This window comes from Eptesicus fuscus, chromosome 10 (assembly GCF_027574615.1).
Source record: "Eptesicus fuscus isolate TK198812 chromosome 10, DD_ASM_mEF_20220401, whole genome shotgun sequence".
NCBI lineage: Eukaryota > Metazoa > Chordata > Mammalia > Chiroptera > Vespertilionidae > Eptesicus > Eptesicus fuscus.
Window position 1 is genome coordinate 15,764,834 of NC_072482.1, and position 18,428 is coordinate 15,783,261.

Below are 18,428 nucleotides of genomic sequence, written 5' to 3' on the forward strand. Positions count from 1 at the left end.
ACTTTACATGGGAGTGTGAAGATTCAATGAGGTGATATGGGAAACACACATTAGGTACAACACTATTCCTGTACTTACGTGGGTTTCCTATATCATCTCATTGAATCTTACCTTTTGTGACAGTATGGATGGACCTAGAGGGTTATGTTAAGTGATATAACTCAGACAGAGAAAGACAAATACCATATGATTTAACTTATATGGGGAATCTAAAGAACAAAATAAACAAACAAAATTGAAACTGACTCACAGATACAGAGAACAGGCTGATGGCTGTCAGAGGGCAGGGGTGGGGGTGGGGTGAAAAAGGTGAAGGGATTAAGAAGCACAAATTGGTAGTTACAGAACAGTCACAGAGATGTCAATTACAGCATAGGGAATAGAGCCAATAATCCTATATAATAAAAGGCTAAAATGCAAATCAACCGAACTGTGGAACGACTGGTTGCTATGATGTGCACTGACCACCAGGGTCCAGATGCTCAACACAGGAGCATCTAGACCCTGGTGGTCAGTGTGCTCCCACAGGGGGAGTGCTGCTCAGACAGAAGCAGGGAGCAGGCCTAAGTCATCAGTCGGACATCCCCCAAGGGCTCCTGGATTGGTGAGAGGGTGCAGGCCGGGCCGAGGAAACCCCTTGCCCCCCCAGTGCACAAATTTTGTGCATAGGACCTCTAGTGTTGTAATAACTATGTATGGTGCTTGGTGGGTACTTATTGGGGGGACCACTCTGTAAAGTACACGGTTGTCTAACCACTATGCTATACATCTGAAACTAATAGTGGAATACTATTGAATGTAAACTGTAATTAAAATTTTTTAAACATGTGTAAAATAAACAAAAAAACCTCAATAATGTTGAACATTATTAGTCTAGCCAAACATGGCTTCTTCAGTGACCCCAGAGAATATGAACTCTTTTATCTTAGACAAACTGGCCCACTTTGCAGCATAAAGTGTGAGGAGAAGTTTGAGTTAAGAGCAAGAAGAAGCAAATGTGACTGGTGGGGCCAGGGGGCTTTCTTGGCACAGTCTAGGTTAGAATGTGACCAAGTGTGCAGTGCAGGACTGCTGGATGAGGTGGAAGAACAGCTGTTGACTGAAATATGATGTGAGCTGGGCAAACCTGCAGGATGGGAGGCGGAACTTGTGACCACGATACATTAAGAATAACCCACAGAATCTTTGGATATAGTCTGGAGAGGAAGATCTGGAATCAGGGAAAGACTGAATAACTGTCTTCAAGGAACAAAAGTGTTTTTACAGCAAAGAAAGAGCAGACTTGCTCCATTTGCTCACACTGGTACTAGGATAAATGAGTTCAAGTTACAGATTTCAGGAAAACAAGGGAGTCATTATGAAAACCGTCTCAGTAAGGAGTGAGGGCTCCATCATTGGAGGGGTTCAAGGAGAGGCTGGAATACTGGAGGGGAGGGTCTACAGTAAGTAAGGGGCCCTTAGTTGTCTCTCAAGTCTATTCCAACCCTGATATCCTGACTTAAAACCTCAATTAAGGAGAAAAATAATAATATGAAGCCCTGAAGGGCTCCAAGCTTGGAAATAATCTGAATCAAATCAAAGTGATTAGTAGAAAGGGATGGGGGTGAGCCTGCAGATGAAGAGAAGTTTACAGAATAAGGTCACAAGGTGATGATAGTGTAGTCTGTAAAGACTGTCCCAAAATGTTGTTTTACTTAATTCTTACCCCAGTCCTGGGAGGTCAATTTTACCCTCATTGCCATTTCATTATGAGCAAAGGGGCCTAGGAAACATTTTGCTAGCAAAGGCAGACCTATGACATCTGTCCAGTTTTCTGATGTCTGGTCCAGCGTTCTTTCCAGTTCACGCTACAGAATTTCCATGTTGGACTAAGAAGAGGGATATAAAATGAAGACATGGTATTTCAAGAATTGTAACAGCCTCTTTACTGATATCCCTGCCCTCCCCCTCTCTCTCACCCTGTTTTCTCTTTTCTCACATCTAAGCTAGAATCCTAAATTATGGCTCTTAATACTCTAATGATACCCCTTGGCTCATGGGGTTAATTGCAATGCTTTGCTCAAAGTCATCCACAGCGTGACCTATTTTCACTCCTCACTCCAGCATTATCTTCCACTGCTCTCTGTATATACTGGGAGTAGGCCAAGTGTAGGCCAATAGAGAGTGGTGGGGATTGGAGAATGCTTGCTCTGTTGAAAAAGGCAGGCTTAGATCATTTGGAGCCAGGAAATGAAGTCATGAGGTAATCATAATAGAGTCCATGAAGACTGTCCAAAATGTTGCTTTGCTTAATCCTTATCACGTCTGGAAGACCATTCTCCTGTGGAAAAGGAGATTCAGTGATGTCAGTTCTACCAATGCTTTAAGAGAAGCTGGGATGTAGATTTTAAATATAAAATCTCCCTAATTTTTAAAGGCTAGTAATAAATTCAATTTAATAAAGCAATACTATACAGGACAAATAAAATCCCCTCGCCCTGGCCAGGTGACTCAGTTGGTTGGAGTGTTGTCCCGTATACCATAAACCAAAAGGTTGAGGGTTGGATTCCCGGTTGAGGCATATACCTGGGTTGCGGGTTTGATCCCCGTTCGGAGTGCATAAGGGAGGCAACCGATCGATGTTTTATTCTCACATTAATGTTTCTCTCTCTTTTGCTCTCCCTTCCTCTCTCTAAAAATCAATAGAAATATATCCTCCAATGAGGATTAAAAACAAACAAACCCACCTATGCATCTGTTCATTTTGCAACTTCTGATCTTTTAGGTGACACTGGCCCTCATTGCCCAGCTTGAAGTGAGTTGTGCTTCGTGGCAGTCCCCTGGTATGAACCGTGCACCCTTCTCATGGCACTTGGACTAGTCAGCTCTGCCAGACTCCATGGTTTTAAGGTATCCAGTTTTTTTTCCTTAAGGGAACTACACAATGCTCCATTCATTTCAGTACTCCCAAACAGTTTTGGAACTTGATTCGGTAGAAAAAGACCTGTCAAAATTCAGTTTTGCTTACATATGAAGTCAATAAAAGGGGTTGATGAGTGAAGATGCTCCCAGATTCCATGCCCACGTAGTGACAATAACCGCTAGGACTGCTTAGGTGGGCCAAGCAAGAGGTTCAAGGGAAAGTTGATTCTTTGTTATATTGTGCTCATTCAGAATTCAAGAGCTTAAAGTCCTTTTGAGTTTATTTACTTCCATTTGCTGGAACAGCATCAAGAAGTCATTATAAACTTTTTGTGCTCCAGAGATTCTATTCTATAATATATGTCAGGAAGAGGATTGAATGAGAGCACACAGTGTCCTGACCCAACATACTCAGGGAAGAAACTTTGTTTTCCAATATTTGTAAAAAAGTATAAAGACTGATTCATATTCCCTCCAAAGCAATCTCTTAGTTAACACGAGATTGCTGTTTGCTTATCTCTCCTTAGTAACAGTCAGTAAACAGCTGCTATTAACAATTTTCAATTTTTGCCACAGTATTGAACCAAAGGAAGCAATTGATATCATCAATATTAGTAACCTCATGGGAGAAATTGATGAGTTATCAATGTTTGCATTCTTGAAAGACTGGATAGATTTTTTTTTCACGAAAACGGATGATGCCCTATGCAGACATGTTAATCAGAAATTGTATAGATTTCAAAAAAGTGACAATTTTGTGGATGAAGCTAATATGTGATTCTCAATATAGCAGAACTGCTGTGTCTTTACCAGCTAAATCTCATTTCTGGATTCTAGTTGATTTAAGGGATTTTCATTATCAAAGTTTAGAGATGAAAGAGGCAAGAAAAACAATAGCCATTTATTGAGTGCCTTCATGCTTTAAGTACATTCTTATTCCATCTACAATACCCAAAAGAGTAACATTACCAGTATACCTATTTTACAGATGATAAAATTGCAACTGAGAGAGTAAAAAAAAAACACCCCTAAACTTCCCAAGACCGCAAAATTAGTAACTGTTAGGGGCAGCCCAGCCTGTCTAAAACCCATTCCCTCTACCAGATATATACCACCAACTGCTCATCTGGGGATCTTCTATTCCAATGGACGTTCAGAAAGATTCCATTATTTGCCCAAAGTGAGTGGCCTGAAAGCCTGCGCCTAGAGCTTCTGCCTCCTTAGTTGGTCCCCTTGAGTCTTCCCACAGCCAATGGCTGCATCACAGGGTCCACTGCATCTATAAAGGGTGCAGGAAGGCTGAGTACTCACCTTAGTACTCTTAGTACTCACCTGGGCAGAAGCTTGCTGGCTTATTTAGCATAACTCTAGCCCTATCTAATGACTGCAAAGGATCTGAATGATACTCTGGATCTGATTAGAGATGGTCTTGCCATGTGTTCATAAAAATCTTTCTGCCAACAGACAGAACGACCCACTGGGTGGTGGTAGTATGTAAAGCAGGATAAATGCGTGGAATGCCCCATCAGCATGGAAGAACAGCCAAACCCAAGGCACGAGGGTGACTGGAGAGGCAGCCTGCTGGGCCCTAATCTCCCCAGATGACCTAGAAGCCACGCTGAAGAGTGCCTGATACCTGCCATGCCTTTCACATCCCAGGTCAAAGCTTACCTGCTTCATGAAAGTTGACAAGCTTCTCCTAAGAATGTGTGTTTTGAGATTCCATTAGCACCTTCTGGGATGTCATTTAACGTATGTGAATTCTGAGCCTTGACTTCTCAAGTCACCTATTTAAAGGGTACATTTGTCACCTGCTCTAGAAATTGCTCCTTGTCTCTCAATATCCACCTTCCTCTTCTGTTTATCATAGAATCCAGACACATGGTGGCATTCTCAGGCTGTCTTGCACCCCGATGTGTCCAGGGGCCCATGCTCTGTCCAGGTGGATCTGAGAGGAGGTGATTGTACAACTTTTGGAGCCTGCCCTGACAGAGAGGTTCAACTGGCCTCCTTCTTTCATCCTGTTGCCTAAAACTAGGCCTGCAACAAACGCAAGCACCATTAATTCACTCCTTCATCTAATTTTAATGAGCATCTACTAAATGTAGCTACTGCTCTGAGGCAAAACTGCTGGCATGATGGCAACAGGTGACTACCAGGGCAAGGTATCAAACTTCTCTTTCTCTTTGCTTTGTGTATGCTAAGCTCAGGGACTATGAGCCTCCATAAATGTATTTTAGCAATAATGTTGAGGGTTTGGGTCTTATTTTTGCATGCGTGTTTGTTATCATGAGAGGCCCAAAATATTCTAGGTCCAGCATTTAACATCACTGAATTTCTCTTTCCAAGCTGTGAGAAGTTTGCAGAGGCATCGGGGCAGATTTTTTTGGATAAAGGATATCGGGATGTGATTGTAAGTCAGCGTCCCTCACCCACAGACTAAGTGACTCCCCAGGGCCGGCACCAGGGTTTGGAGCCTTGATTTTAGAGCCCTGGCCCTAGGAGACCATCAATCCATGCCATTTAAATGCACTTGCTGCATACCCTGGGTGTAGCAATAACAAATATGCCTTTCTCTCCCCCCAAATCAACCTTGTTGAATGGCAACCTAATGACATCCTCAGGATGGCCTCTTTTCTGTTTTGATTTCTCTCCTCTTTAAAAAAAGAAAGAAAGAAAAAGACAGAGGAATAACAAAAGATAATCAGCGTGATTCAAGGATGCTGGGACTCTGCTGCTGAGTCCCGCAGGCCCTCCTCCTGTCTGGCTGGGATGAGGCAGCCCCTCCCCTCTACTCGCCTCTTCACAGCATCAGCCTCGGTGCAGCACAGTCACACTACAACCAGAGGACCTTCTGCCAGACCAGGTGGATGGGTCACTCCCCTGCTTATTCCCATGGTCCAAACCATAAGGTCCAAAGCTCCTTTGTAATGTGGGCCCAGCCTCTGTATCTTGCATCCACCAGGGCTCCACTTCCTAGAAGCAACCACTCTCCCCAGGACCTCTGCTTTGGTGCTGCCCCCCACCCCTTGCCCAGGGGTACCCCTTCCTACTTCTTTCACCGGCCCAACACCTACTTAACCTGTAAAACTGTAACACAAGAATTATCTCTGTGGGTAATTCTTCATCATCCCAGACCACCCTCCTGTAGATGTCCAGAGAATACAGTAGACTGGGCTTATTCAAACCATGGCATTTTCTAAACTCTCTGTGTCTATTCACTACCTTCACTCCTCCATCAGCTATGAACCTCTTGAGGGCAGGAGGCGTGCCTCCATTCGTGAACCCCAAGGATTAAAGCAGTGCCTACTATCTAGCAAGTGCTCCACCATGTTTGTTAAATGTGGAATGAATGGCCGAAGTGCCTCACAAATGCCATACACAGTCTTCAGTGATAATTTACTGATCACCTACATCCTAACAGCCCTTAACCTAAATCTGTATCTTTTTTTTTTTGTACATAGGAAAAAAGACATGAATACGAAGTAGTGTGAATTCAGGGCCTTTTGCTTTCAAAGACCAAGTTGTTTTCCACGAAACCAAGTTGCTTCTTGCTTCCACATCCAAAAACTATGCAGTAAAAATCCGAAGTCAAAAGGAACAAACTCCAACATAGTTTGGGGGATACTTCTAACCTGAATTTCTCATTGAGAGAATAATACTTCCCACCTACATCAGGAGGGTGGCATGAGGAAGTATCTATTGAAAGAGGGTTCAGGTCTTCTGAGGCTAACATCAATGTGGACTGTTGCTGATGCGAAGTGTTACTTAAATATAGAATGTTATTTTGCTGAGCACTACACTGCAGTATTATTTTTTGCAAGGCACTTTTCCTTACAGAGTGAGAATATAAAATAGACCATCCACTATCACTCTCATTAATAATTCAAACCTGCTGCGTATTCATTCAGGCAATGTAATAGTAGGACTTTTAGCTTAGTGTTTGTTTGTTTTTAAGTGTCACAGAATAAGTTTACTAGTTTTGGGATACAAGCTAGTAAACAGTCAGAGGCAAGTGTGCATGGCAGAACACAGAGTTTCCAGGGCAAAACGCCTATTAAGCAAAAGAGAAATTGAGCTCAGCTTGGGTAATTAATCTAACTTCCACCTATCTCCACAGTTTTAAAGTAGAAATGGGAAGTGAAGGTCAGTATTAAAAGTGCTGCAATTATAGTTTAGCATTACTGTGGTGAAAGAAGCCTATAACCCCATTTAAAATTCCTGCTCAGAGACAGATGTAAATAGATTTGAAGAAATTGCTTCTGAGCTCAATCTCTGTTTTCCTTATTGGACATCTTGCCTTAAAACCTCTGTATTCTGCCATATAAACCTGGCCTTGGGTCTGGAAATCTAGACCATCCCTTTAAAAGAAAGTGGTCTAATAGCATGTTCAAGGTTACTGAGAACTGGAGTCTATCATTTGTTTGTCAATACATGTTTTCTTGGTGTTACTGCCTGGAGTCTCTAGGAACTCAGAAGTGGATAAAGGGGAAAGCCCCTGATCTCCTGAAGCTTGTTTTCAGGGGTGGGGAGAGGGAACTAGACAATCTACACTAATAAAAGAGAATCATGCAAATTGACCATCACTCTGCTACACCCACCAGCCAATCAGGAGTGAGTATGCAAATTAACCCAACAAAGATGGTGGCGGCCACAAAGCTGGAGCAAGCAGGAGGCTAGAGTTGCCCCCGGTGATGGAGGAAGCCAAGCTTCCTGCCTGCCCTGGCCGGCCCTGGCCTCCGCTCAAGGCTACAAAGTTTCAATTATAGAAGATAAATAAATCCCAGATACCTGCTTACAGCCGGCCCTGGCCTCTGCACAAAGAGGCACTGGAAAAAAAAAAAAAGGAGGGGCTGGGAGCTTGGGTCGCCGGGGCTTGTGGCCAACCTGCAAATAGCCATCAGCCCCTCACCCAGGCTGGCCACACCCCCATGGCCCAATCCCTGTAAACGGGCAGTCAAACATCCCTCGAGGGGTCCCAGATTGGAGAGGGTGCAGTCTGGGCTGAGGAACCACCCCCCATCCCCGCCATACACGAATTTTGTGCACTGGGCCTCTAGTGAACCAACAAATAGACTCTGTCACCTTGTGATTGTGCTGTGATGGAAATCAAGGCAGGGCGAGGGATGTAGAGTGACCAGCAGGCTGTGCTATTTTCAATTCAGCAGTCAAGGAACAGCTCTATGATGAATGAGGAGCAAGCCAGGGGCACGCCAGGAGGAGGAGCATTCTGAGCAGAAGTTACAGCAACGCAAGTTTAAGGAGGTGCTTGGCCTGTGCAGGGAGCAGGGTGGTTAGAGCTGAGTGAGAGGAAGAGATACACGGAGAAGATGAGATGGGCAAGGCAGTTGGGGCAAGGTCTGATGGGCGTCGAGGACCATAGCAAGGACTTGAGCTTTATTCTGAGTGAGATGCAAGCCACTGAGCCTCAGAGTTTTGGCCAGGTGGGTGGGGGTTCACTCAGGCTGCTTCCCTTTCCATTAACTCAATCAACATCAGCAACTTCCTTGGGGCTTCATCTCTATACCGACCCCACCCCCACCCCATGGCAGCAGAGTGAGGACGACACTTCCTGTCTATCCAGACCCCTCATTTCCTGGTGTCACTTGCTTTGAAGGGACCCCTTACCCAAGGACTCTTAGAGAGGCAGGAAAAGTCACAGACGAGGGAAGAGACATAGCCTGAGGTCTGTGGTTCCTCACTCCCTTGCTTAGCCACTTGCTTCACACTCTGATTCTGTGACCTCAGAGTGCCACTGAGATAGGTCACTGCTGCCCCTGTGCAAAAATGAGTTAGAAACTGCAGGGAAGAGTCTGATATAATTAGGGCAGGTAAAGTAAAGTGCCCTGGCAAGAAAACTCAAAACTCCATGTAAGAAGTATGCTTATATTAACGATGATGATGATGACGATGATGGTAAGGGCTAATATTGTTTGTGTATGTTCTGTCTGCCAGTAACTGTAACTTGTTTATAAACTCAAACGCATATCATCCTTACTGCCAACCTACCAGGTGGGCACTATTTCTTCATTTTGTAGTTGAGGAAACTGAGGTAAGTCTCTTTACACAGTAAATGGCCAAGTGGGCAAACAGAGAATTTCAACCAGGATGTGTTGAGACAGGCTAGTAAGCCAGGACAAGCAGAATAGGGAAACTGAGACAGACAGTTGAACAGCAGTTTCCAGCCATCTAGAAAATCTAGATGCCAAGCAATTTGCAGCCATCTAGTAAATGCTATCTTCCCTAAACCAGGGACATTTAAGGATAAATGGTTTGCACTTCTCCCCAATCACAGGGTAAATAGCTTAAGTCACCCTACTCAGGGCAATGGATAGCAGAAATTCAATTAGTGCCATTTGCTAACCACACCCAAGGACAGATGAATTAAAAAAAATAATCCTCATTTTGCTACATCAGCATAAAGCTGGTGAATATTCTATTGAGCTCTTCCCCTAAGACCTCCCCTAAACAGCCTTTAAAACCCCTCAAAATGAAGGTCCAGTGAGCACTCTCTCCATTCGGGGAGCACATCCGTGCTTCTCTTCACCTCCTTCTTTCCCCACAGGCATACATCTCCTAAACTCTAAGGGACCCCATGAAGCTTGCAACTAGGGCAGAGGTGGGCAGTGTCAGCTCATCTGAACCTGTCCCCATGGCTTCCTTTTCTCTGACTTCTTAGTGAGCCAAAGCAGCCCAGCCTAGGCTCTTTCCCCCAGCCCTTCCTTGTTCCACTGTCCCCAGCTTTAATAAATGTCCCTAAAATTCACCTGGACGTGTGTTGTGAAATCTTTCCTGCACAAAGTCAAGAATCCACACACTACTGGCCGGCCCTAGGCAGACCCGCTGAGGGCCACGGCCCCTTTCCGGTAAGAGTCTGACTCAGGAGCTGGGCTTGCTGCCTTCTCACATGCCCTATCAGCAAAGGAGACCTCTTTGGAGGTCGAGACAGCATCATCCTTTCTGGGCAACGTGGGACTGAGTGAAATAACCGGCAGCCCCGCTTAATGCAGAGCACAGGCCTTTGCATTCAATGGACTTAATCTCTACATGTCCAGAGCCTAGTGTGAGGCCTTGGATATGGAAGGCACTCAATACATATTTGATGTATAAATGAATGAATAAAAGCACTTTGCATAGTGCCTGACAAATAGTAAGTGCTCAATACATTATTGCTATTATTAAGTTTGCTCATTGCTTGCATATCCTGTTCCAGGAAAGGTGGCCTCAGATGATTGTCTTAGTCAATAGCTAAAGGCACAGTGAAGTCACCGAGGGTGAAATCAGTCCCCTCAGACGAACTATTGACGCAGGCTATAATAATACACCAAGAGGTCTGTTTCGTGGCATGAACAGATCCCAGCCCAATTTTCCCCTTACGAAGTGTGTGATCTTGTCCACCTTGGCGATCTCCTGTGGGAAAGCTGAGTTTTGTACAATCTGGAGAGCACTATCATTATCATGATCATTAACAGTTTCCCTACCACTGCTCCAAGTTCTTCACAGGTCACCGCTCACCAAGTCAGCAAAGTTCAGTGACATTGGGACCAGGTGGAGGTGCTCTCAGAGCGGGGTTCTCAGTCTGCTGCTGAGCCCTGGGTTTTCTAGAAGACTTTTTCTTTTCCAACTAGATGGCATAATTAAAATTTGACACAAATTTTAAAACAAATCCAAAACAGATGCTATGCCTAGAACAGCCACATGCTAGGTTTATTGAGAAAAATTAAATGATTTCAATGACTGATTTATATAATAGTACTCCCACCTCTGATAAGAAATAGAGGACAAAAGCAGAGTTTTGATCCCTACAGTAAATACTACATATGAGCTCACTGTCTTATCTTCTAAGATTTACACTGCCCCCGCCCCGCCTGCAAGCCCAATAATTGATTAACAGCTGGTTAATGAATCCTTAGGGATATTTTGGTAGTGCAAGAGTGAAGCAGACCACAGTTTGAGTCCCGTTTCTGTGTCATCTTGTGCAAAAGTTTAACTTCTCTGTTCAGGAACCTGTTTATAAAGGGGCAGATAAACAGATGCCTTGGGCTGCTATGGGGATGACAGGGAGTACCTGGTATGTGCCATGTGCGCGGCACTTGGGAATATATAGTAAATGGGAAGAGTTAGAATCTTTTAAATTGCCCATCTTTACATCATATAATACTGATCCATAGAGATGAACATCTCTGGGGATTTATATTTGTCATAAAGGGGGATGGTTTGATGCCTAATTTAGTAAATGCCCCCTCCAAAGTTAAATCTTTGGGGCCCAACATGAACACTGCTCACATTTAGAAGCACCAGAGATTGGGGGTGGGATCTTACAACTAAGCAGAAAACGTCCCTATTATTGGGACAAGTAGAATATTAAGGAAGATCATTTTGAGGGGAAATGGGAGATTGGTCTGCAGTCCAATTGAGCAGGTGAAGGATAGATTTGCTAAAGTCACCTTTCTGGAAGCTCAAAGGCAAGATCTTTTCAAAAGCCTTTAAAAAATATGCACAGCTCAGAGCTTGCATGTTAGATTCTGGAGAAAGTAATTATGTTACTAGATTCTAAGGATATAAACACCCCTTTGGTATTTTAACAATAAAAAGAGGCCATGAGTGTCTTAGTATTTCCGCCCCCCTGAAGGAATTGTTTAGCAATTGTTTAGGCTTCTGTTCAATTATTTTGCCAGGAAACTTCTCCAGGCTTTAAATCTCTTAGATGGTCAACTGCCACAGTTTCTAATAGCTAGTTAGGTAGGCCAGAGCCGAACAGAAAAAACCTTCTATGACCATTGGGGGAGGAGGGGGAATATAGTATATACATACATACATTTTCATATATATATTTCCCTCTTGATACAGTTGCCCTGAAAGAGGAATATGAAAGAACATATAGTGAATATTTTCTAGGGAAGGTCTGACGTGGTGGTTATTTTATTCTCAAATACTTTTAAAATAAATTCTCCATTCTAGATGAAGTGGAGTGTCTGTAACTTTTTATCTGCTTGAAATCCTCATTAAATGATCTCAACATTTTTTACACTGCATTTTGGAATCAGCTTAGATTTAGAGCTGGAAAAGGCTACATTCCCTTTATCTAAAGAATACATAGAGAAATTGTCCCTTGACATAAAGACATTCTGGGTCAGGCATGGGTTGGAGAGTGTAAGACCTCCTTGGGAACCTGGGCTGTTGACCACAAAGATGCAATGCCTGTTGAGCTTACAACCCAAACATGTCAAGTGATAATGTTTAAGCTATCATATCCTTTCTTCTTTGTCTGTTCTAAGCCTCATTAGAAAGTACTAAAAAGCCCATTATCAATTATTGATAGTGGTACTCAAATAGAATCACTGAGGATGCAAATAGAACTCTCTTAGTTTTACATTAAAATCTGTTTCTTTAGGACAATAATGATAATGAAGATGCTGTTTTGTTGTGGTGGTTTTTAAGTACTAGTAAATCTGACACTCAAGTTCAAGGTCACAACTGTCAGTTTCTCAGTTACTTTCCAACAGTTCGAAGACTCTTTAAACAGATAAGCAAGCTTTTAGTTGACTTTCCTGCTTAACAATGTCGTTAGCTGAATACTTCACCTTGTCTTTTCCTCACATGACAGGTGGCTGAGAAATCACCTATTAACCTTCTCAGGGAGCACCCATCATTTGCATAAAATCACTTCTCACAACATGAAAGATGTTTGCTTTCTTCAGAAGCAAGAAAATGTCCTATATTGCACATTTAAGAATGGTCAGATTTTTTTAGGCTTCATTTTCAACATCCAGTTTTGTATAATTCATTTATTTTCAAAATGGCCACAATCCTTCTCTATTTTATGTCAGAGAAAGAGCAAGTATTTGTTAGTATATGTTGCAAACGCGCCACCCCACCCTCCAACCCCATCCTCCCACATGCTCCCTTTTGGTTTTCAGATACTAAACATGGTCTGGAGATATGTAACAGATATGATTTACTATCCCAGCCATTGAATAGAGAATGAGGGTTTCTGTTAACATGGTGGTTACTAAAAGTTGCCATGAATCTCTCTAGAGGGTTTCAATTTTTGAGAACTAAATCATATGCAACTCGACCTCTTCTGTTACTGAGTGAACACATGGTATTTGAATTTGCTGAAAGAGCTTGAGAGTTCTGCAGAGCTATAAAGTCATGCTGGTGGCCAGAGCCTCTCCCCAGCACTGCATTTGCAGTAAGCATAAGAAATAGGCATGGAGGTCAACCAGCTCTCCCAGCAAAGAGATCTACCAGCTTTTCTTCAAATCAATTCCTGGTACCCAGTTCCCACTTGTCTCTCTTCAAATCATAATGCAAAGTGTATGACACCAACGCTGCTCCATCCTTCTCCTCATGTGACTCCCCCCAAACAAAGCAAGTAATTTGAAATTTCCAGTGGTTCCAAGGACAAAGAGGTTTCATTATATAAAAGGACCACAGTGTGCTGGGGTTTATTTTTTTTGTTTTTTTTTTTTTTTTTTCATAACTCCCACAGCAGCATGACACAGACTATGAGTCAGTCACATCATACCATTGTGTGAAAAGGAAAACAACATATAAAGCAGTCGAGTATCTTTCTCAGTATGATTACCGCGTATCTAGAACGGTTAAGAGGCTTTCCCAATGTTACATGGATTAGGGGGGTACTGGGAAAGTCTCAAAGGCAGAGGAGAGAAAGTAGGACTATGAGTCACCTTACAAAAAGCCTTGGCTTTCAGAAGGAGAAAGAAAAATCCTCAAATTTCAGCATATAAAAAATTATTACGCTGAGAACAAATACCTGCTTTATTATTTCTCCCTTCCCCATAGAAACCAACAACCTTAAAATATAGTGGGAGGGAATTAGGTCAAGCACAATTTCTAAAAAGGAGCACCCTTAAAAATATAAAAAATAATAAAACACGCCATAAGATAGTGCTAGTCTCATTAGGTCCTCGAATGAATAACGATTAAAATAGATGAAAACAGGGTTGGGTAGGAATACAACATTGTCTCGCTTTGCTTCTACTCTTCCCTCTCCTGAAAGGTTTTCCCCTCAGATCTGCCCCTGGCTCTCTCACTCGCTTCAGAATGACACTGGAACAGTGACATGGCATAAACTGTCCCCTCCCCAGAGATGTTTCCACTGGCCATCCATGCAAAAGTGGCCAATGGAATTTCTAGAGAAAGATAATAGGGCAGAACCCCACTGGCCTAATTTCCTCTTTCTTTTTGGTGCTATGATCCAGCAGAGTTAGCTGAGTCTCAACACTTCTGACAGCTTCTAAAACTGCACACATCAAGCCTTCACCTGGGGCATGTGGGTCGGAGTTTAAGTGGAGGTCACTCTAGGCCAGTGGTCGGCAAACTCATTAGTCAACAGAGCCAAATATCAACAGTACAATGATTGAAATTTCTCTTGAGAGCCAAATTTTTAAAACTTAAACTTCTTCTAACGCTACTTCTTCAAAATAGACTCGCCCAGCCTGTGGTATTTTGTGGAAGAGCCACACTCAAGGGGCCAAAGAGCCACATGTGGCTCGTGAGCCGCAGTTTGCCGACCACAGCTCTAGGCAATGATTGACTGAGAGCACCCATACCTACCAGTGTCTAGAAGAGACCTGACGCTGACTTTATGTGATAACCTAGGTCTGGGCTCCATTCAGATCAGCCAAGGCAGAAGTTCTGGGCATGGGGCCTGGGCATCGCCAATAGTTTTTAAAGCTCTCCACGGGATACCAAAGTGAAATCAGGTTTAAGAACCACTGAACTAAAGTGAAATATAAATTCATTACCCATCTTTGGATCCCTTTCATTTTCCCAAAGGTTTGGCTCCTTGGGATGGTGGACAACTATTTTCAGAAATATACTGAAAAAAAAAAAAATCAACTGTGCGCGTGCGCGCGCACACACACATACACACACACACACACACACACACACACACACACTCTTCAGCTCATTATATCATTTTTCTTCTATTAAGGGCTTCATATTTCTTCATCTCTGTGTACTCTTATGCCATAAAACAGACAGCAAGATTCATGACACTGCTAATGGAATTTCTGAAGAAAGCCAAATATGGCAGCACCCCATTTGTCTGATTTCTTCCTCTTTTTAGTACGATTGCTCTAGCAGCTTTGCCAACATTAAGGACATTGGAGTATGAAGGGCCCCTGGTGCAACCAGCTGAGATTCCCCCATTGAAGGTCAGGCTTTCTAAGTCGAGATCAGACACTGGATTTGCACATGCCTCCATCCCCTTCAGATAAGTCACTGCACCTGCAAAGGGTGCCTGCCGGCTGCCTAAACTGGGGTGGATGCTTTTCCACGGGGCTACCTGTAGAAAGGAAGGGTCTGCAAAGAGAGTGAGACGAGGCAAGCTGGATGCAGGCAGGCGAGTCAAACCCTCGCCTTAGAGCAGCCTCCCTTTTCTCTGATAGCAAATACGGAAGCCTCGGAGGAAAGGAACTCTGGTTCCGCCATGTGTCTGTTATTGGCAATTAATGAAGTTTACCTTTGGAGAAACTTTGTTTGGTGGCAGAATTTCACATTTGAACATGGCAATGAGCAATGCCCACTTTTGAACCAGGAGCACATAGGTTTTCTCCACAAACCTCTTTGGCCCACCTTACTTGATTCATTTTTCCTTTTTAAATAAGCACAGAGTGGATCTTAGCTTGATAACATCACTGTTTTACCTTAAATATCTGAAAGGAAGGGCCATATTTTCTAAATTGCTTGTGTGTGTGTGTGTATGTGTGTGTGTGTGTGTGTGTGTGTGTGTGTGTGTATGTTTGTGTTTGGGGGAATGGGAGGAAAAACATTTCTGTGTCCTGGATTGTCACTGTTATCTCAGAATTAGGGTATTCCAATAAACTGGCAAAAGTCATCTATCACCTTCTGAGAATGGCTAAAAGATGACAATAATGATGGTGGCAATAGCAAATATTTATTAAACAATAAATATGTGTCAGTTACTATATTAATTTTTTTACGTGTCTAATTTTCTTCAATCATACCAAGCCAAATAGGTAGGAACTACTATTATTCCCCACATTACAAATGAGAAAAGTAAGGCACAGAAAGATCAAGTAGCTCACCCCAAAGAAACAAACATTGTGATTTAGAGCTATTTGGTAGTAAGGTCATCTTTCCGGTGGGAACCTTCCCAGAAAAACCTCATACATTTCTGATGAACAGTATCAGTTGCTCCATAATCTGGTCCTGACTCACTTCCCTCCCCTGCAGTCCCTCCCATCTCTCAGATCCTACTGCAGTCAAATTCATTGACTCACTCTACTGCAACATGGAATGACTCCCTATCCCCAGGCCTTCCCTCTTTCTAGATCTAAATCTAGCCATCATCAAGTTCAAATACCACTTTCTCCATGAAGCCATCCCAACCACTCAAATACAACCAGCTGTAAGACTTTTGTGTCCCTTTAATTCCACAAGCATTCTCTGTCTTTAAGAAATATTGGGCAAGTGGTTATTTTTATGTCTCTCACAGATACATATGTCATATAGGCATATTTTAAACTTCTTCCCATGTAAGCATCATGCCTGGCATATTGCATATGTGCAATAAATATTTTCTCATTATTAGTTCTTGAACCATAAAAGTTTAGACATTTTCAGAGCAAGCATGTAAAAAACAGAACAGTGGAGGACAGAGAGAGTTATGAGGTTTTAGTTCTGTTCTGGCATCGGTGAAAAGATACCTCTACCCAGTTACCCACAACAGACTTGAAACTGGTGCTAAACCGGAGGGGCTCTGATGACTGCTCTCACTTCTGGGTGCGTATGGCAGGTACACCTGGAAGGACTGTGAGTCTTTGCATGCTGTTTCCATTCCCAATGCAACCACAGGCAGCACCAATCCATTATATTCTAATTTTCTGACCTCAATATGACAGGTGGTAGACACATCTATAGCACCGGTGTGAGAGTTGGTAAATGCAGGGCCACCCATTTAAAATATGCAGAAACAGCGTATCAGATTTCTGAGTCCATTTCAAAAGCATGTCCAAAACCCCAATCTTGAATGACAGAGCCATGCGTTATGCTAGCGAACATATAAATCCCCACCTGGGAAGGACCAGGGTGTCACCTGCACACTCAACAGTAAAGAATTCAAGGTCTTCCTTTAAATAAAGACTAAGACAAGGATGGAAAATGATTATGCAATGTAATTCCCCTTTTCTTCCTCCCATCACACAATGAGCAACCGACTGTGTGTGTGTGTGTGTGTGTGTGTGTGTGTGTGTGTGTGTGTGTAAACCGTGTAAATAAGAAGCTTGCTCATTCGTACATTAAATATGAGAGAATAAATAAAAATTCCCATTTTACATGCGTGGAACCTTTTCCGTAATATAAAACAAAATGGGAAATAAAAGAGAAGGAATATCACCAGGGGACAATCACCCATGACAATTAAACAATTCCTGCAGACAATCAGTGGGGACCAGTGCTGTGGAATTCTAAGACTTCAGACACAACATTTATTTATGCCTAAACTTTCTTTTGTAGCACTGCTCAGGGAAATGACTCCTTTGCTTGACAAAAATAAAAAATAAAAATTTAGGCAGCTGCTCTCCAACTTCAATTTCCAGAGAGCTGAAGATTGAAACTGACATTCTTAGAACAGCTTTTGTTCAGTTTGAAGACCACACCGTGGCATCTTTAAGTGACATGCCGTGAAGTGGTTACCGTCCCACTAGCAGGGTGTCCTGGGTGGGAGGTTTATTATGTGCACTGTCTTCCTTTAATCATTGAGTCAAAACCCCTCCGAACCTGAAGCATTGACAAATTCACCTTCTTGACACAGATATGAAACTACAAAAACATGTCTACTGTGAAATCGCCCAATAGAAAAGGCCAGAAAAAAACAGACAATAGTCGACCTTATCGCAGTCAAAATTAATGTGCTGGTCCCCTTTCTAACTTATTCTAATTAATACAGCCAGGCACTCACCACATGCATTTCTAGCACACACCGTGAGCTGCAAACTATTAAACAAAGTCATGTTTCCTTAAGCTCAAGAGGCTCTGCCCAGCAGCTTCAGGAGCAGCAATCATGCAAAATAAGATTGCAGGTGCATACCTTCACCTCCTGATTGGTAAAGACCTCCACATCCACCACACAGGCGACCAGAGTGGAAACATCACAGTCCATGCTAGGGGCTGGCATTCCCCCTCCTGATTTTCAAAAGAGTTAGGCAGCCTCGGAGCCCTGCGTGACAGGGTGATGGGCAGAGCCTCCAGGTGGGTGCTGCCGTGGCCCGCCCGGCACTGCCTTGCCCTGGACACGGCCGGCGCTCGGCACCTGGAGCCCACTGGCTGCACGCACACAGCCCGCCGCCTCTGAGGCAGCACAGCAGAGTAAGAAGGGCCGGCTTTCTCATGGCAATGACATCACCACAAAGACTGACACAAGCTGAAGCTATTTTTTCCCCCATGCCTTTTATCTCTAGGCAGTGCAGTGGAGCAAATTGAACATGATTAGGTGCTAAATCTGAACTCAGACTAAATCAATTCAGGCAGCG

General features: G+C 43.2%; 1 protein-coding gene across 2 annotated transcripts in view; it reads right to left on the minus strand.

Moving 5' to 3' along the window:
- RCAN2 (regulator of calcineurin 2) overlaps positions 1-18,428 on the minus strand; it is a 244,718-nt gene that overhangs the window by 79,566 nt on the left and 146,724 nt on the right. The window contains exon 1 of one of the 2 annotated variants that reach the window (XM_008153219.3): positions 17,987-18,195. The exons of the other annotated variant lie outside the window; for it this stretch is intronic. Within the exon in view, the coding sequence (XP_008151441.1) occupies positions 17,987-18,073 (87 nt within the window). The 5' untranslated portion in view covers positions 18,074-18,195. Of the gene's footprint in view, positions 1-17,986; positions 18,196-18,428 lie in introns of those variants that run through there. 2 annotated transcript variants of the gene reach the window in all.